Here is a 20,518-nt window from a genome sequence, read left to right on the forward strand (position 1 = left end):
GTACTTTTTCTGTTATTGCTTGCTTTTGAAAAAATACTGGCTCCCCAATATTGGAGGGGTGGACTGTAGCAGCAAAATCTGATATCTCTCCTTCTCTACAACCATGTTGCTGCAAGTACACAACCATAACTGACTAACAAATACATTTCTGACAAGCAGCAGAGCAAGAAAAGTAAAAATTGCAGACCTTTACATACATGCTCCTGAAATACAGTACCAGGTTTGAAAGTCTTTCATATGGGGCTCAAAATCAATTGTCCTCAACTGGACTAGTCTTGTTATTTTAATACAATCCATTAAAACAATTGCTGAAAAACTAAAGCACACCAGGCCTTTCCCTTACCATTCACAAAGCAGATGTCTTTAATGTATGCTAGCAAAACCACCATGAGGTAGTCCAGACGTTCTGCTACAGGGTTTGCCATGATTCTGTCATCTGTGGGAGGATTAACATGTTCGTTATCTTCATCTTCATCCTATGTTACAAAATTGAGAAATTCAACAAACACTTAAAAAAAGGAATTTCACAAAGAACACAAGTAATCACTTATTCCTTTGTATGGTCCACCACCTCATGGTAGAGACAAGATATCAAACCTATAAATTCTAAACAACCTAAAAATGCTTAGGTGTAAATGGGCCCCAAGTCCGGAATATAATTGAACTTCACATTAGTGTCTAGTTACAAAAATAAATACCTTTATCAGATAATTATGGTAATTGTATGGCTTTTTAAGCTTTTCTTTTAGCTAAAATGTGATATTCCTTTTAAACAGAATTATTATTAGGTGGCTACCGATGGTTCAAAATGTCCTGTTTAACTTCAATGGCTTTTAATGCAAGATTTAAAGCAGAGGACAGCATTCTCTGAAACAAATTGATTCACAGCTTTTCAAAAAACCAGAAGTTAATCACATGGAAAATGATGATATATACTGAAAATATGATCGCTATTTGATGAGTATGAAGAGACAGCTTGCTTAGTCACTGATCCTCACCCTCAGGGTTTGAAGCAGGAGCGGTACACACCAGTACAGCATCCCAGCTTCATTCCTTTTCCACAGTGGCATAATGGAACCTACTTCTCCGACTCTAAGATTACATACGTACTGTTTATCAGGGTACTTAAAACTCCAAGGGAGTCAATCTTGAACCCCACTCCGCCCACTGCACCGCAATTGAGGAAAATGTCTACATTTTACAAGAGTATCGCTAATTATTTGCTTTCACTTCAAGCGTTGCTCACCATAATGAAGAGACATTCTTCTCGGGATGCAACAGCCATCTCTTCTGCTTGCTGGGCTGCATTCTCCTCTGCTTCCTCAATGCTGTTTCGTGAAGCACTAACCTGATGAGACAAAGGACACATAATTAAATTTATTTTTTCCTTTTCTTAGACGAGGGAACTTTTCCCCCTGCTCTGAGACAATCACATCTCGTCTCAAGATTTTTTTTTTTTATAATAGAGAGACATCACACTGATAAATATGGAAGTGTATAACAGAACCACAGAAAAGAAAAAAAAATTGGGGGAACAGTTACCCGATTACAGAAGAAAGGTCCAAAGTTCAACTATAACCTTAAAATTTCAACTTTAATCTTATAGTTAATTTCACAATTAACCCTTAAACTGCCACATACTTGGGGGTTTAATGCACCCCTGGACAGCAAATACTTTTTTGCCGCACTTTTTAAGTAAACGTCACAATTCACAAAGAAAATGTGAAATTGTAATGTAACACATTTTTTTTTCATGCAAAGAGCATCACAATTCTTGCGACACTGATCATTTTACACACTGCCAATGAACTGTAAAAACTATTTAAAAAACTACTGCAACAATCTATTATTATATGTACAAGGTGCAACTGACACCATTGATGAAATTCAGTAAATCACCAAGCCAACTGCGCTTGAACTGGCTGCACGCAATCACACAGAGGTAACCACTGACACTTGCAGGCTCGTCTAGTGCAGCGGCCGAATCCCAGGAAGAGTGATGATGCAGTTCATGAACGTGCTCATGAGCTGGCTGCTCAACCAATATATGGCACTGACTGATCAGCTCCGGCGTGCTGGCAAATTGCTCTGGGAAGCAACTATAGCCGGTTGCAGCGTTCAATAAATGTACATCGTCGAATATACTCGGCTCTGGCGTGCTTCCAAATTGCACTGGAAACAGACATTAGCCGATTGCGGCATTCAGCGAATGTACTCGGCTCCGGCATGCTGGCAAATTGCATTGGGAACCGACTATAACCGGTTCCGACGGTTTAAGGGTTAAAGTTGAAATTAGCGTAAGATAGGAGCCCTGATCTGAATCCCAATGACGAACTGTGGGAAGAAGTGAAATTCACAGCTGATAGATACTTCATTAATCCCAAGGGGAAATTCACAGCTGTTGAGAAGATGCCAATTAAACCTGAGAGAACTAAAGAAAGGTGGGCCAAACAACCAATTGAAGAGTGTAGAAAACTCAGTAAGAGCAACACAAAGTGCTTGATGGCAAAACCTTTGCTACAAAATATTAGGTTAAGGGAATCAGTATTTTTGCCCATGAAATTTTTATTTCACTGTTTAAAATTAAATGTTCACTCATAAATTAAAAGAAAAGTTTGTTTTATCCAATGTGACAAAGAATTTTATTCAGCTACAGCAACATATATATTGTTTTGTCTATGCTGCCCGTTCCCCAATCCTACAATATTGAGTTGATACTCACATCAAGCTTGAGCATCTTTTCAATAACCAGCTCCAGAATCTCCCGACGCAGAACTGGGAAGCTCACTGTTATTCGCAGAAGATTGTGGACATAGCACTCCTGTATTCAACACCAAAACAAGTGAGGTTATTACTGAAAATGATTACAGTTGTTCTCTCTTAAGATGTAAACTAGCATCAGGCACTGAAATAGCTGCTCAAAACCCAAAAGTCTGTTCATAAGATCAGTCACAAAAGCTATTGTGGCAAGTGAAGTTTCTAAATGGGCTTTAACAAGACATTCTGCATTTTTATATTAGTGTGTTAAAGCTAGGAAATCTTACACCCAGTATAAGAGAGCTGGCATTAGTCTACTATGTAGAATTAAATCTAACCAAAACAGGTAACACTGTTTTTGCTCCTTGTCCATAGATTTTTTTTATTTTATTTTTTTTAAGTAAGAAAACATTGTTTTAAATTTACAAAGCACGAACAGTGGCCGATATTTATCAAGTCTCTGAAAATTGCTCAGAGTAGAAGGAGGTTAATAATGAATGACTCCACAATCTTCCAGCAATCCAAATCACAAAATGGCACTTGAGAAGGCGTTTTGCAGTTTCCTTGGAAATCATGAAGGTGCTTTGTCGTTTTTGGATACTAATGCTTCACGTCAAAGATGATGATAATGATCAAATAATATTAAAAGGAGGAAAACATATTAAGGGCGGCACGGTGGCACAGTGGTAGCGCTGCTGCCTCGCAGTTAGGAGACCTGGGTCGCTTCCCGGGTCCTCCCTACGTGGAGTTTGCATGTTCTCCCCGTGTCTGCGTGGGTTTCCTCCGGGTGCTCCGGTTTCCTCCCACAGTCCAAAGACATGCTGGTTAGGTGGATTGGCAATTCTAAATTGGCCCTAGTGTGTGCTTGGTGTGTGGGTGTGTTTGTGTGCGTCCTGCAGTGGGTTGGCACCCTGCCCGGGATTGGTTCCTGCCTTGTGCCCTGTGTTGGCTGGGATTGGCTCCAGCAGACCCCCGTGACCCTGTGTTCGGATTCAGCGGGTTGGAAAATGGATGGAAAACATATTAAGGTGGGATACTGTGCTAATCTGCACGCAATTGTTGCCTCTTCACAATAACTGTAACAAGTACCAAGATGGAAAGACTGAGACACACACACACACACCAAATGAGAATTAAGCCGACAACAGGCATGTTTATTTAACAAATTTTGATCCACATCCGTACTTTCAGAAGATTTACCCTCCCACTGTTTAGACCAGAGAGAATGCCTCATAAGGTAACAGTTATACTGAAACTAGCCATGGCTATTCCAGCACGGTTTCTGAAGTTGTGTTCACTCTTCCAGGGTTCCAGATAGTCTTCCACAGTCTCTCTCCAAGACCTCCCCCCCCCCCTTTATTTTCTGTGAGGCTCCATTTGTCCAATGCCCCAGGATTCTCCGCCTGCCTTCTTGAACCTTCTCGGGCTGGTAAAGTGTAACATGAATGTTCCAGGGTCTCATGGAATGGAGAGCTCAGTGTATCTGTGTGACATTTCACTGTCAATCACCCACCTTGCCTCGCCTATTTTTGGGGTAACACGCTGGTTTATCACAGTAGAGTTTGCATCAATGATCACCTGTGTGATGATCCTGTGATATCACTTGCGATTCACATACGTGTGCTCAACCACACTCGGAGCAATGATCTTCATTTGAGTGTCGATTTGCATGAATGCAGCTTGCTTTAGCACTACCTCACATGGAGTGGTGGGGAAATGTATGGATCTGTAAATTATCTCATACATTATATGGCTGTTCAAAGTTTAGTGTAATATTCGAGAAAAGGTTGGTTTCGACATACCCAAATCATTGCTATTGTAAAGCTGCATTATTTCTGTGGCCAAAAAAACCATACTGTTACCAACAATTTTATTTCAACTGACAGTGCATGGCTTGTTTGTGCAGATTGTCTGATGTACAAGATTTGTTTGTCTCTGTCAAATCGATATTTTACTAGTTCATTGCTGGCTGGCATTTCCAAAAGACTGAGCTTTCTTCAGGATTTGTGTGCCAGTCTCCGCCTAAATGTCATATTCTGACAGCTGCTAGTGAGTTAGGACAGTTTACAAGTTCTCCTAAATCCTGGTGAATTTTGGAGTAGTTGCCCAAATTAGGAAAACTGATAAAGTGCATTTACTCTTACTACTAAAAGTAGAACGAAATTTGCATCATTCTGATATTTTTGAGCCAGTTAGGGATCATTATCCTACTCAGACGTTTGATAAATATGGGCACAGGTTTTTGACCTCAGACATCACAGTTGGTCAGAATCCTTACCAGTGTTTTTGGTGATTTGTTGATGAAAGGAAACTTCTCTCTCAGGATAGGAACCAAAAATCTGGAAGTTCTACCAAAAAAAAAAAAAAAAATTTCAAAACTTCTACCACAATTTCGTCATGCAAGACTTTCTTTTGCAAATTAAACGACTTTGGATACAAGTGCAAGTACAGTAAACACTTACGATGGTACATATCGAGCTATTATCTGTAGAGCGCGATGGCATAAATCAAAGCTCCTTGGCAAGTCTGAGGGAAAGAAAGCAAAAAGATGGGCTAACTCACTAAAACATAACATATACAATTGCTCAGAAAATACGAAAATGAATCAACTTTCTTAGATTAGTCACCATAACTGCTTGCTTAAAGACTTCCATTAAGATAAGGAAATCATTTGAATGTTCATTTGAAAAAGATAAAAGGCTTCATGATACCAGTCACTCACCTTTGATTGTAAATGCATAAACTAAAACTGTTCAACATTTAACCACAACATAGAAAAATCATTTTCCTTAAACATTTAACAACACCCCTGCTTACTTTCATTTTCATCATCTGAATCAGAAATATCCACGTCATCTTCCCGAATGATGATTCTTCCTGCAAAGAAAAAGCAAAGTAATGACACCTGTATATTAACATTCATTCACCGACTCCTTCAAAGGACAAAAGCAAGAAAGAAAACACTCACCTGGGGTAAAGTTGGACACCACCATACTGAGGCAGGACCGAAGATACACTGTCTGAGCCGATACCAGGTTGGCCAAAAAGGCCAGGTATACTTCTATAACAGCTGGGCTTCTGCCAAGCCAAGGGATTTTCTGCAAAAGAGATGTTACAGAAATGATGGCAGAAGAAATATTATGGGGCACCGCTAAGCTGATAAAGTATTTAAAAAAAAAAAAAAAAAAAAAACAGGTTCTATAGGCAGTTGATTGTCTGACAATTTAACAACAAACCGATTTCAAAAATAAATAGCACAGACAGGAAAAAAAAAACAAGTCCCTATTAATAAACACTGAGCACTGATATTCAGAGCGTGCATATTTTAATATAGTATTGACCCAGTTACTCAAATGTGTGATTAGTGAAGACATTTTTTAAAGTATTACAGCAGACCCCCGCGAAGTCACGGTTCAGAGTTTGCAGCCTCAGTCATTTGCGGATTTTTCCTTAGAACCTAACTAATAATTATTAGCAGAAACCGCAAATATCCTCCGCAGTTTTTATGGCTTTTTTCGTGGCAATACTGTACTGTAGAGAGAACTGCGGCTTGGGATGGTGAAAGTAGCCAATAGAATTTGAAACTGCAACTCCCAGCAGTCCCTGCAGTGGATCTGATTGGTCTTCTGCTAAGGGTGCTAGGGCTGTTGCGGTCAAACGGTGTCAGCGCGGCTTTTAAAAAGGGGGCCGGTGAACAAAAGCAAAAAAAAAGTTTTTGTAATTTGTGTCTCAAGGTCCTGTCTGTCTGTCTGCCTGCCTTCTGTTGGGTTACCTGTACTTATTCATTTTATCCTGGATCGTTTCGTGCGTCTGGATTGTCTGCCCGTGTACATGAGGACTGTAAGTGGTTTCATGGCCATCTTGCAAAGAAAGGAGCGCTCCTGAACCCGTCTTCACCATCTCAGGAACTACCAGTAGGACTATCTTTACATTCCCATTCAATGTGCAGATCTCTGGACTACCTATTTTCATCATTACATTTCATCCGTTGCTGTTTTTCATGAACTTTTTCATGATTTACTGTGTGTGTTTTGTTTGTCCTTTGTTGTATTTAATGTGTAATCGCCGTAAGGGGAATGGGGTGGTATCGTTGTTTTCTTATTTCATTTGTTTTCATTACATTCTTTATTTGCTGTTTGATTACCGGTTTGCTTTGTTTTTGTCTCTGTTTGTCTCCACCATAAAAATAAATAAATCACCGTCGATGGTGTGAATTTTAGCGGCACCGGACTGCTACAGCCTTATTCATTTCTCCTTGCTGCTGATTGACTGTGATACATCTTCAGCTGAGTGTTCTTGTGTTTCCGTTTACTTAAAAGCCTAAACAGCACCTGTCCTTTTTGGCTGATTGCTTGGTTTCTCTCTCCTCCCCCAGACATTCTCTGCTCCTGTTGGGAGTTGTGCTCCCCTATGATGTTTGTCTATTGTTTAATCGATAACTGCATACTGAGCTCATTTCTCTTCTGAAAGAGCCATGTGTCTGAAGTGTTTAAATAAAGTTCCTGTCTCTACAATCTCCTGTGTTTCTGTGACCCGCACCAAGACTAGCCTGCCAGCGTCAGCGCTTACCTCTGTGTGCTTGCGTGCAGCCAGTTCAAGTGCAGTTGGCTCAGTGATTTACATCCATGGTGTCAGTTGCACTTTGTACATATTGTTCCAGTAGATTTTTTAAATCATTTTTACAGTTCATTAGCAGTGTGTAAAATGATCAGTATTGCAGTAATTGTGATCTTTGCATGAAAAAAAATGTTCCATTAAAATTTCACTTTTTCTTTGTTAATTGTGACGTTTACTTAAAGTGCAGCAAAAAAGTATTTGGCATCCAGGGATGCATTGACCCCCAAGTATGTGGCAGTTTAAGAGTTAAAGCCCCAAGAAGCCGTCGAAACGCCCTGCACCATCTAAGGCTTCTGGCAATGAAAACGCGCTTGCGTGAATTACAGTACATATAGCGGTAACATCTGTATTTTACATTCTAGCACTGCGGAAGACATAGCAGTACAGTATACAGGTTTACCTTTACATTCTTTATTTTTAGGTAATGTATTAAACGGAGTTTGAAATTAAAGTGTTTTGGGGGCATATTTAGGGTTTAAACTATGAAAATAGGTATTTTTATTTTTTAACCACATCCAAAATTCGCAGTTTTTCACAATTCGCGGGTGCTCTAGGAACATAACCCCTGCGAATTTTGGGGGTGTACTGTACAGAGTACTAAGCATCCTTTACACGCAAATGTAAAAATAAACAAGATGGAAAGTGGAGTATCACTGTGAATGCAGATTTTTGTTCCACCCATGTTTAGGAGTTAGAATCAATTTTTCTGACGACTTCAATTATTCCTCAGTTTTCTACAGAATTAAGACTTTGCGAGAATTTGAGAAGAGTGGTCCTCAAACTCAGTCTTGGGGAGCCTCTTTCTGTTCCAACTAACTTCTGTTTTTAATTGGACTCCTAGCTTAATTAACTAAGCAGTTATTTTCCAGCTTCTATGTTTTGGGGTCAATGTATAAATTACAAAACTAAGGTTAAGCATTTATACACAGTGGATTCAAAATGTATGCAGACCCCTTCCCTGTTTGCATATTGTCTTGTGTGCTAGTTACTGTATAATTTAAAAACATGCATTTGCCATTTTTTCTCATCAATCTACACACAACCTCAGACTGGAATGACTGTTAATCTGTCAGCACAACAATTACTGGAAGCACACAACAACATAAAATAAACACGATAGCATATAATAACCCAAAATGACCCAAGTGAAAACATGTTTTCAGAAAGATTTGCAAATTTATTAAAAAATCTCACATAAGAGCGGCATAGTGGCGCAATGGTAGTGCTGCAGCCTCGCAGTTAGGAGACCTGGGTTGACTTCCTGGGTCCTCCTTGCGTGGAGTTTGCATGTTTTCCCCGTGTCTGTGTGGGTTTCCTCCCACGGTCCAAAGACATGCAGGTTAAGTGCATTGGCGATCCTAAATTGTCCCTAGACTGTGTGCGTGTGTGTCCTGCGGTGGGCTGGCACCCTGTTCCTGTCTTGCGCTCTGTGCTGGCTGGGATTGGCTCCAGCAGAACCCCCGTGACCCTGTGTTAGGATATAGTGGGCTGGATAATGACTGACTGACTGAAATCTCACATATCTATAAATATTCAGTCCATTTGCTATGGGACTCCAAATTGTACTCAAGTGGCTTCTGTTTGTTTTAAGTCTCCTTGAGATGTATCTAGAACTTCACTGAAGTGCCACCTATGGCAAATTAAATTGATTGGATATCGTTTAGAAAAGCACAATCTTACGTGTGTATATAAGGCCCCATGATTCACACTGCATGTTATGATAAAAGCCAAGCTGTGAAGTCAAAGAAACTCTTCACAGACCTCCCCAGTAAAATTGTGGTGAGACACAGATCCAGGCAAGGGGATAAAATACATTTCTAATCCTTTGACTGATCCTAGAAGTACAGCAGCTTTAAGAATTGTGAAATGGAAGAAGTTTGGAACCATCAGAATTCCTTCTAGAGTGGGCTGTCCAGCCAAACTGGGCAACCAGGAAAGAAGAGCCATGGTCAGGGAGGTGACCAAGAACCAAATGACCACTCAGCACTCCATCAATGACAAGGAAGCCACTGCTGAGTAAAAAGAATATGACAGCCGATTTGTAGTTTGCAAAATGGCATTTAAAGTACTCTGGTCTGATGAGACAAAAAAATAATGTTAATGGGCAGAATTCCAAGCATTATGTCTGGCAAAGACCAGGCACTGCTCATCCCCTATGGTAAAGCATGATGGAGGCAGCACAAGTTATGGGGGTATAGGGACAGGGCGACTGGTCAGAATTAAGGGAAGGGTGAATGCGGCCAAATACAGAGAGGTCGTTGAAAGAAAAATCTGCTACAAAGAGCGCACCACCTCAGACTGGGACAACGGTTCACCTTTCAGAAGGATGATGACCTGAAGCACACAGTCAGGATGACACACTTTAGGAGAACTCTCAAGAGTATCTTTGAGTAACCAAGATATAGTCCAGACTAGAACACATGTGGAGTGACCTGAACATGGCAGTTTACAGACACTTGCCATCCAATCTGAAAGAGCTTTAGAGGATGTGTCAGGAGGAATGGGATAAACTGTGCAAAGCTTGCAGTGACTCACTCAAGGAGTCTCGAAGCTTGAACTACCACCCGTATACAAAGTACTAAACTGAGGGTCTGAATTCTTCTATTAGCGAGAGATTTCTGTTTCATATTTTATAGATTGAGAAACCTTTCCCATAACATTTTCACTGTTTCATTATTGGCTACTGAGTGTAAATTGATGGGCAATTTAAAGTTAAATCTACAAGAGAATTAAGTGTGTAAAAAGTGAGGGGGTCTGAATACTTTCTGAATCCATACAGTTTAACCCAATTTGTTTTTTATTTTTGGTATCTAACTTGATCTGAATGCTTTCTCTGCCCATCATACAAAATTTAAGCGTGTCATTTACAAGATGTTATTGTTTAAAAGAAAAAAATACTAAAAAGGATAATGCTTTAGGGCATTATTTGTTTGCTGGCTCGTTCAGTAAGATTTATTAAAACTGTTTAATTTCACATAGCCTTTAACTGTACTTGTATGGCAATACAAGCACATTCATTTATGTTATCAGTGGAGTATCTTTAACAGCAAGAGCAAGAAAAGCACAAAGTATTGCTGTAAAGTTTTTAGATCAAAGCCCTCAGCTCTAAGAAGGTACATACTGAAAACTCACCAGAACAATGAACACCAGTTGTTCAAACTCCTTGGTCAACTCAGTCACACAGTTTCGCAGCTCTTGAAGCCAATTCATAATCTGGGCATCCTGCCAGGAAACAACAGAAAACACTAAAGACATTTTTTATTTATCACAATAGAGAAGTGTAAGATTAAAAAAAATGTATAAGGAAGAGAATGCGAAAGTTATTGTGTGAAATGGTGCAAACAACGTAGGCCGACACCACTATTAAAATGACCGTGAGCTATGGGTGTAGAATGCTTTTTTTACAGTGGCTTTCATGGTTTTTTTTTTATCCCACCATATTGGTATTTAATCTTCATCAAGACACTTGTACATCATGTCATCAAAATGTACTATTCAGAGTAAGTGGGAGATTACTAGAGCTGCGCAAACCTTTATCATTTGCTAAAGTAAGTGAATCCTCGGAGTGAGAATTTAAAGTAGCTGCCTTTTAGGAATCAGTGTCACCTGCCCTGGTGTCTGCTATCCTCATCATTAATTGTTAGCATCTGGACACAATTAACAGAACAAACTCCACAGAAAACATGAATTAAAGAGAAAATGTACATTTTAATGTTCACATTGTGTCACATAGTTAATTTGAGGGGGAAACAAAATCTGAAAAGTACAAGAAAAAGGGTCACCATTAAATGTTAAAAATTTGATGCAGTTCCTTAACAGGTGTATTACTTTAATATAAACATTAATTACAGGAAGCAAATAGAAATAAAAGCCAAAAAGCAGACTTCGTAAAATAATTAGGGGCATACTATTATTTAATCAGACCATGCAATGTATTCTTCAACATAACTAATACAATTTGGGTAAATAATCTATATTACTAAACGAAGGTTGTATATATGCACGGATGCCAGACGCACCGAAGGCGCACGCGCACTGCGCCTCAGAGTCAAACCCAGCGGCTTCCCAGAGTCAGTAGGTGGCACCCAAACAACACAACACAACCTGTAAACTAAACTTCAGGTCACAATACGACCGCCGCCTGAATGCGAACGTGCAAACCACTGCATATACAACCTTCGTTTATTAATGTTTGTATATATGCAAGGATTACAGAGGCCAGAAGCACCGACAGCACATGTGCACCCAGAGTCAAACCCAGCGGCTTCCCAAAGTCAGTAGGTGGCGCCCAAACACAACCTGTAAACTAAACCGGAGGTAAAGCATGCACACCTGGTTGTATATATGCACAGATGCCAGAGGCGACAAGCAAGCCGTACACAGTACATCCGCCACCCGAATGCGACTGCACACACCAACGCATATACCAGCTTCATTTAGTAATGTAGCCCTCCAAGCCCAGATCCACACAAATCCGCCGCTGTCACCAAATGACTTCTAGCTAACGACACAGCCATACAAAAAAAAAAAAAAACAAGACTGCATGGACAATGAACGCAAGTGCCTACAATGCGCTTCTGAAACACCAGAGCCAGAGGAGTCACGGCTCCAAAAAGAAACCGCTTTAGTACAAATATATTTAATTAAATGTAAACTTTCCCAGGACACACCCACCCTCCATAATTTTTCTTCCCTCGAAATATCAGAGGAAACAGAAAGTGATTGCCATTCTTGGATTTGTGATTCTTTCGAGAATCGCGGGTTTGCTGGTTGTAAAAGATTTATGCCATGAAACTAAATGATGTGCAGTCAGCTCTTTAAGGTAATACCAAGAATTTTGAACAAAACTGTATTATGTCACATGCCAGGAAAAGATTGGAAAACTCATTTACATTAATTTAATTTATGACATATTAGCATTTCAATTACACTGACGTGCAAAATGTAATATTTTATTGTATAAACATTTAGGAACAGTAGATTTTAGTTAACAAGAAATAACCCAGAACCTCTAATGGCTCCTGATGAGGCACATTTGTCATGAGACATTATATCCCATGTACCGTATATAACATGATCCTATACCTTAATATCTGGATCAGAGAGCTGATGCTTCAACAGTTCAAAATCATGGGTGTCACCCTGAAAGGAAGAAAGAAAGGAAAAAGATGAAGAGTTTTGTAAATTTTTTGTATAATTACTATAACCCTGTCAGTTGTGTTTATTGAGATTTGTTTCGGGGCACTCTCTAAACATAAAGCAGTACCCCATTTTTTATACATTTCTTTTTTACGGTATTAATTTTCAGTTTAAAAAAAAAGAATACTATATGGCATTGTGTTTGTTTATCTGATGTGCACAAATTTTTAAGGAAGTCCCTAACAGTACTTTAGCAAAAAATACAAGCATATTGCACATTTTGATCATACAAAAGGATAACTGTCGTTGTGAATTACGTAACACAAGTAGTGTACTTTTTTTTACATTGTTGTGCTCAAATGTATTTTCTGCCAGAGCACTGAAAAGGTTAGGAAATAAGTCTTGGGGAAAAGAATGTCACTGTATAACTGAATGTCAGTGTGTGCTGGTCGTAAAATAAAGAAGTGAACGTTCTGAGGTACCCATGGCTGGCTAATTATTATGCTCTACTGCGGTCACAACACACATCATTTGCCACTATAAGGCATTGGTCACCATTGGCATGTATTATATGAAACCAGTAACAGTGCACTGCACGAATACACTTGACCCGAGTATTCCTAGTTCTCCTCCTCTTTCTCTCTACGTTTATCATTCGTTTGCTCAGAGGTTGATGCACTTGTTCCTTCCTGAGCGGCTATTCTTATCTCCACCCTAGTGGCCTGCTTTTTCTCTTCTTTCGTCGGCATCTTTTCGCATTAAAACTGATTAAGTCAGTGTTTGTGTTGCAATTACTTAGTGAGTTTCCTTAATTTTTCACTTAAGCTGGCACTTAAGTCTTCAATCGGCCTCAAGAATGATTTAAGATATGCAGAGCAGAGGAAGTGAAGGCGAAGGTGGTAGGAATGCGAGCGGTGCCTGTACGCATGTGCCACATGGCCACCCTGCTGGCAGCTGCTGAGAGTTGATTCTACAATAAAATAAAATAAAAATAAAAAGAGGAAAACCTTGAAGGTCATTCATCACCCCGAAAGCGGACAGTAGAGGTCACGTACTATATGTGTACCAAATTTCAGGTCAATAGTTCCAACAGTTTGCGAGCTACAGGTGATTTAAAATCCTGGACAGACAAACAAACAGCCACGGTAGCGTATTATATAAGAAGAATATCTCCAACATGCATGAAAAAATGAGATTACATTTCATGGGGAGCACCCACCACATGATGAACCACCTGAATTGGGACCCGAATGCAGTGGGTGACACCTCAGCACCACGTTGGAATAGTGGTAGGTTTTTCCCCAGAGGCTGAAGTGCCAATCCTGTCACCAACCCCCATGTTTTCCCTGCAAGCTGGAGTAAGTTGAGGAGCATACACAGGTACAATGGCAACCCCCCAGGCAGACACGCAGTACCAGTCCCACCCTCCGGAAATGGCCCTCTATCTGCCGCAGCCAGGTGTTATGTGGGCGACCCCTTGGCCTGGTCCAGCCACTCGGGTCCCCAACAATGAGGATCTTACGAGTTGATCACCCTCAGGGAAACACGCCACATGGCTGTAGTGCTGTAACTGATGCTCCCTCACAATGCAGGTCATGTGCCTCATTCGGGACTTCATGAGCAACACAAAGTCAAACCAACGGTACCCAAGGATTCTCCGAAGAGACACAGTTCCAAAGGAGTCTAGTCTTTGTCTCAGGTCACTGGATAGTGTCCATGACTCGCAACCATATAGCAAGCCATGAAGCACCATGACTCTAAAGACTTGGACCTTCGTCCTTTCCAAGTAATATCGTAAAAATCATTTCTGGGTTCAGCAGTTTTTTTAAGTTTCACTCTACAAGTGCAAAGTTTATTTCAATCATAAATTATGCCCTGGCATTCTAACGTCAGCATGAATCTTTCAGACATAAAAGAGCAACTTTTGAACCACTGAATGCAAGAATCCCTGTTCATCTGCATAGCATACCACACATCTCGCTTTCGGCAATTCAGAAGAAAATGATTTCTGAATCAGATACCACAGAAGATGTAAAAGGAGAAAGCTGCCGCCTTACCCGTTTGTATTTTGCTAGAATTTTAGCTACAGATCCCCCAAACCTCACAGTTTTCTGCACAGGGGAGTTAAGGAAGTCACCGTCATCCTTGTCCATTATCTTTGTCAAGGAAACCCTAGAGGAAATAACACAAAATATTTACAAAAATCAGCTTTATTTATATGTGGTGCAGTGAGAAAATGGTAACAGTAAAAAAAAAAAAAAAAGCTTGCCAAGTGTTTGAGAAACTCAGTTAAAAGTGGACTCTCAAATCCAAAAAGTCAGTCTGTCTGCTGTGCTTCCCCTTGTGGCTAAGAGGGGTTGCACGAGCCACTGCAAAGTGTGTGAGCATCAAATCAAAATCTTTATCATCATTGTAGCAATGAGACATTGTACAATGAAATTTTAGGTGCAATTTTAAAGTGCAAAATAAATAAATAAACACAATTACTCAAGTTAAAACTAAAATAAAAAAAGGAATAAGTACCAAAACAGTCCATAACAGCAGAACACTGTTTTCCACTCATACATACATTATATTGCACTTGTCCCTTATCCAATGTTAACGTAGAGCTGTATTGTAAACATGAAGGTGCACTCGGTCAGATTGACCACTTAGCAGCAGTCAGCATGGTGATGGCTGAAGGATACAAACTGTTTCTCAGTCTATTTGTCTTTGTCTTTATGGATCTGAAACGTCTGCCTGAAGGCCTAATGTTCAAACAATGCATGTCCTGGGTGTGATGGGTCCTGAAGAATTTTCTTGACGTTCCTGAGGCAACAGGAACTATGCAATTCTTCTAGTGAGGGGAGAGGACAGCCGACTATCCGCTTAATGACCCTGTGGAGCTCTTTCTTCTGTGCTACTGTGAGACAGTAGGCCAGGATGCTCTCTACTGTGCAGCGGTAAAAGGACACCAGCAGTTTCTCAGGATGTTGTTCTTCCTGAGCACCCTCAGGAAGTACAGTCTCTTTTGGGCCTTCTTCACTACCTCAGCAGTGTGTGTTCCCCAGGTCAAGTCCTCCCTAATGGTGACTTCCCAAGAAGCGGAAGTCTGAGACCCTCTCCACACAGTCCCTGTTGATGATGAGTCATCAATCGGGTGTCCCAGTTTAAAAGGCACAGAGAAAAACAAATACAAATTGTGCTCGATGGCACCAATAACTGAAATAACAGTGCATTGGCTGGCACAACAGAAAACGGGTCCTCTTATAGATGTTCGGGTATTTCTTGGTGCTTACTGCAGACCCAGATCAGGTCTGAAAACATCCCTGGGGACCATTGGGTTTTTATAGGGCAGTGCCACAGATGGGACAGTAGCCCTGACCCCTCCACGTGGTTTCTCGGAGCAGGCATAGGCAGTTGTAGTGTTTCTTCCCAATGAAGAGGCGGATCCGTGAGAATTAAAAGATTTGTTGTTTGGTGAAAGTGAAATCCACATACGTGAGTGGCAGAGGCGTGAAGAGGCTAGCGCAGAGCGGAGGGCTGGATGGTGCGTCTGGCATCCGTGCATATATACAACCTTCCTTAGTAATATAGACTATTTACCCAGATTTTATTAGTTACAGTGATACCTTGAGATACGAGTGCCCCAATGTACGAGTTTTTTGAGATATGAGCCATCACTAGGTCGAATTTTTGCCTTGAGTTACAAGCCAAAATTCGAAATACCAGTCATCAAAGAGCTTGTCCCCGCACATTCCGAGGAACTGACGACAGAGGAGTGGACGGAACTGCATACGCAGCAACAGGTTTTATTGCCCATCAAGCTACACTCAATAACTCAACCCATGTTTTCAGAAAGGATTGCTGAAACTGATTTTTAATAACACTCACACATGATACACATACAGAAAAATACACGACATATAAATGATCCCCCGTCAAAGCCAGATTTGGAGGAAAAAATAATCTGAACAAAACAGCTCAAAAGTCGCAGGTGGAAATGGTCATTTCTCTGGAACTACTTATAAGTGTTTCCATTTATTTAAGAGGCGGAGTGGTGGCTCTGAAGTAGGGATCTGCAATGGTAATCGGATGGTTGCCAGTTTAAATCCCATAAATGCCAGAAGTGACTCCACTCCGTTGGGACCCTGAGCAAGGCCCTTAACCTGCAATTGCTTCGTCCTGGGTATGACGTTAATCTGCATCCAACCTGCATGGAAAAACCAGGGGGTTGGTGGCAGAATTGGCACTCCAGCCACCATAAAAAAAACCCCAAAAACCTCACCTCTCACTTGTTCCATTCCACCTGAACTTGCGTGGTGCTGAGGTGTCACTCGTTGCATGGCTGCACTCGGGTCTTAATCTGGGGTCCTGAGACGATTTGTCATGTGGCGAGTGAGGCAATGTGCTCCTTGGCTATACTGCAATTGTCATTTCTACATTTTTGACTAAAATCAATTACATTAACAAGCTCTTTGGAATGACTGTGTTAAGTTGTTAAAACACAAACTCAGTATGATGACATCACATTAAATAGGCAACACGAATGATACTTGCAATGAAGTGATTTTGTGGTAAATGTAGTTCAAAATTGTTATGTGGGTTCCTACTTCCTTACTTCCTTAGAAGACTGGCGTCCTTCAACATCTGCAATAAGATGCTGCAGATGTTCAATCAGATGGTTGTGGCGAGTGACCTCTTCCACACCGTGATGTGCTGGGGAGGCAGCATTAAAAAAAGGAGGACACCTCACACCTGGACAAAGTGGTGAGGAAGGCAGGCTCTATTGTAGGCACAGAGCTGACAGTTTGACATCCGTGGCAGAGCGACGGGCGCTGAGCAGACTCCTGTCAATCATGGAGAATCCACTGCATCCACTAAACAGGATCATCTCCAGACAGAGGAGCAGCTTCAGCGACAGACTGCTGTCACCATCCTGCTCCACTGACAGACTGAGGAGATCGTTCCTCCCCCACACTATGGGACTCTTCAATTCCACCCGGGTGGGGGGGGGGGGATAAAAGTTAACATTATTCAAAGTTATTGTCTTTTTTTACCTACATTTTTATTTTAATTTAATATTGTTTTTGTATCAGTATGCTGTTGCTGGAGTATGTGAATTTCCCCTTGGGATTAATAAAGTATCTATCTATCTAAACGCACTAATATGAAGGTATTCACCCAGGGTGTCCCCAGCTGTTTACAGCAAGCAAAAGCACAAATGATTAGCAGAAAACATCCTGTCCTCTTTCAAGGGTCACAGTTTTCGGTCTGTTCAGTGAAGGTCCACACAAATGACCCTCATCCGAAAATAACGCCGCTCAGGCAGTTTAATCTGCAAAGCTGCACTTATCGGCAGGGGTCTGTCTTGCAATATGTTTAATAAAAACTATGATATTTTTACATTCCTACCTACAAATACAACCTGAGCCTAGAACAGGGGAGAGTCCCGAGGCTTTGGAAAACATCTTGCATCACCCCAGTCCCAAAGGTATCACGTCCGAGTGAGCTGAATGACTTCCGGCCTGTTGCTCTGACATCACATGTGATGAAGACCATGGAGAGGCTGCTGCTTCACCACCTGAGGCCATAGGTTCAACACGCCCTTGACCCTCTGCGGTTTGCATATCAGGAGAAGGTGGGAGCGGAGGATGCCATCATCTATATGCTACATCGATCCCTCTCTCACTTGGACAGAGACAGTGGTGCTGTAAGAATTATGTTTCTAGACTTCTCTAGCACCTTCAACACAATTCAACCTCTGCTCCTTAGGGACAAGCTGACAGAGATGGGAATAGATTCATACCTGGTGGCATGGATCGTGGACTATCTTAAAGACAGACCTTAGTATGTGCGTCTTGGGAACTGCACGTCTGACATTGTGGTCAGCAACACAGGAGCGCCACAAGGGACTGTACTTTCTCCGATCCTGTTCAGCCTATATACATCGGACTTCCAATACAACTCGGAGTCCTGCCACGTGCAAAAGTTCGCTGACTACACTGCTATCGTGGGCTGCATCAGGAGTGGGCAGGAGGAGGAGTATAGGGACCTAATCAATGAGTTTGTTAAATGGTGTGACTCAAACCACCTACACCTGAACACCAGCAAAACCAAAGAGCTGGTGGTGGATTTTAGGAGGCCCAGGCCCCTCATGGACCCCGTGATCATCAGAGGTGACTGTGTGTAGAGGGTGCAGACCTATAAATACCTGGGAGTGCAGCTGGATGATAAATTAGACTGGACTGCCAATACTGATGGTCTGTGTAAGAAAGGACAGAACCGGTTATACTTCCTTAGAAGGCTGGCGTCCTTCAACATCTGCAATAAGATGCTGCAGATGTTCTATCAGACGGTTGTGGCGAGCGCCCTCTTCTACACCGTGGTGTGCTGGGGAGGCAGCATTAAGAAGACGCACGCCTCACGCCTGGACAAACTGGTGAGGAGGGCAGGCTCTATTGTTGGCATGGAGCTGGACAGTTTGACATCTGTGGCAGAGTAACGGGCACTGAGCAGACTCCTGTCAATTATGGAAAATCCACTGAACAGGATCATCTCCAGACAGAGGAGCAGCTTCAGCGACAGACTGCTGTCACCGTCCTGCTCCACTGACAGACTGAGGAGATCGTTCCTCCGCCACACTATGCGACTCTTCAATTCCACCCGGGGGGGGGGGGGGGGGGTAAACGTTAACATTATATAAAGATATTGTCTGTTTTTTACCTGCATTATTATCAATCTTTAATTTAATATTGTTTTTTTGTATCAGTAAGGTGCTGCTGGAGTATGTGAATTTCCCCTTGGGATTAATAAAGTATCAATCTAACTATCGAACTGTAACAGGCAAATTCCCAGGCTCTCGTTCAGATGTTTAGAATGAAACCAGGCATGTCGGAGGTGGAGCGGGACATGCCCGGTGTCTGCTGTCGTATGAATGCCGTCAATGTAAATGTCCCTGTATTTAAATCATTTCTTCCTTAGGGGTTCCAATTTGGGGTCAGAACAAGCCGCATGCCACAGGGCACTGCAAACCACAAAAAATGGACACCCCCGCCCACACAGTGGCCAGCCCACCCGGCTCTTGTTTAAGAATTACTGCAGTAGAAGGTGCAGTTGGTTCAAATTCACTGTAACTCTCCAAATGACCGCACAGAACATAACAATAAAAATGACATCAACAAATCTCGACAGACTCCGTCTGCAGACCGCGGTGTTCATCGTTTAAAGAGCAGAGCGGAGCGCGTGACTACACGCAAGGCTATAAACGGGGAGGACACGCGCTTCGCCACCACGACCGAAGGGTCTTTCTAATAAAAGTTCACCATAACGTGCCTGTTCGCTTGGCGGAGTGTTGATGTCGCCCGACGCTCGTCTTCGTCTTCAAGTCCGATAAATTTCCAGCCAGCCTCACATGTGCGCAGTTCGAGCCATTTCAGAGTAACCCGGCAGCAAATCTCCAGCTGTCAACCGGAAGAGAATGTGCGGTGGCTGGCACCAGCCACGTGACCTTCGCCAGAGCGCTGGGGACTAAACAGAGAGGTGCGCGCGTTTGAGGAGCGAAGTTTGTGTCAGCGTCGTTCTCAGATCATAGCAGGATGTATACCCTTTAATATGTAATAAAATACATAACGAGGATGATATACTGAGAATGTTATTTACCGGAATGTTAGTAATTCTAGAACGAAGAAGGATTTCGCATGGACGGAAAATGACTGGAAAAGTGTATTATGGTCAGCACCCCTGAGTACGTTGTGACTGGGCGGACAGAACTGCACGAGCCGCTTCCAAATGTTGAAGTACCAATCAAGTGTCCCCATTTGAAAGGCACAAAGTAACAAAGAAAAACTGTGCCCGGTGGCACCAATAACAGAAATCACGGTACGCTAGCCAGCACAACAGAAAACGGTTCCTCTTATAGATGTTCGGATATTTCCTTGGTGGTTGCTCCAGACCCAAATGAGGTGCGAAAACATCTCCAGGAATCGTCGGGTTTTTATAGGGTCGGCTCTGGGCACAGGGGATG

The 20,518-nt window shown here is 41.8% G+C and overlaps 1 protein-coding gene across 1 annotated transcript in view; it reads right to left on the minus strand.

The window, feature by feature from the left end:
* rrn3 (RRN3 homolog, RNA polymerase I transcription factor) overlaps positions 1-19,963 on the minus strand; it is a 35,732-nt gene extending 15,769 nt beyond the window's left edge. The window contains exons 1-11 of the mRNA XM_028814103.2: positions 19,828-19,963; positions 14,571-14,685; positions 12,460-12,516; positions 10,507-10,596; positions 5,726-5,855; positions 5,575-5,634; positions 5,220-5,283; positions 5,036-5,105; positions 2,723-2,821; positions 1,247-1,348; positions 344-476 (exon numbers count right to left, since the gene is read on the minus strand). Coding sequence (XP_028669936.1) covers positions 344-476; positions 1,247-1,348; positions 2,723-2,821; positions 5,036-5,105; positions 5,220-5,283; positions 5,575-5,634; positions 5,726-5,855; positions 10,507-10,596; positions 12,460-12,516; positions 14,571-14,666 — 901 coding nt within the window. The 5' untranslated portion in view covers positions 14,667-14,685; positions 19,828-19,963. The remainder of the gene's footprint in view (positions 1-343; positions 477-1,246; positions 1,349-2,722; positions 2,822-5,035; positions 5,106-5,219; positions 5,284-5,574; positions 5,635-5,725; positions 5,856-10,506; positions 10,597-12,459; positions 12,517-14,570; positions 14,686-19,827) is intronic.
* Between the last annotated feature and the right edge of the window lie 555 nt (positions 19,964-20,518).

This window comes from Erpetoichthys calabaricus, chromosome 11 (genome assembly GCF_900747795.2).
Source record: "Erpetoichthys calabaricus chromosome 11, fErpCal1.3, whole genome shotgun sequence".
NCBI classification, from domain to species: domain Eukaryota; kingdom Metazoa; phylum Chordata; class Cladistia; order Polypteriformes; family Polypteridae; genus Erpetoichthys; species Erpetoichthys calabaricus.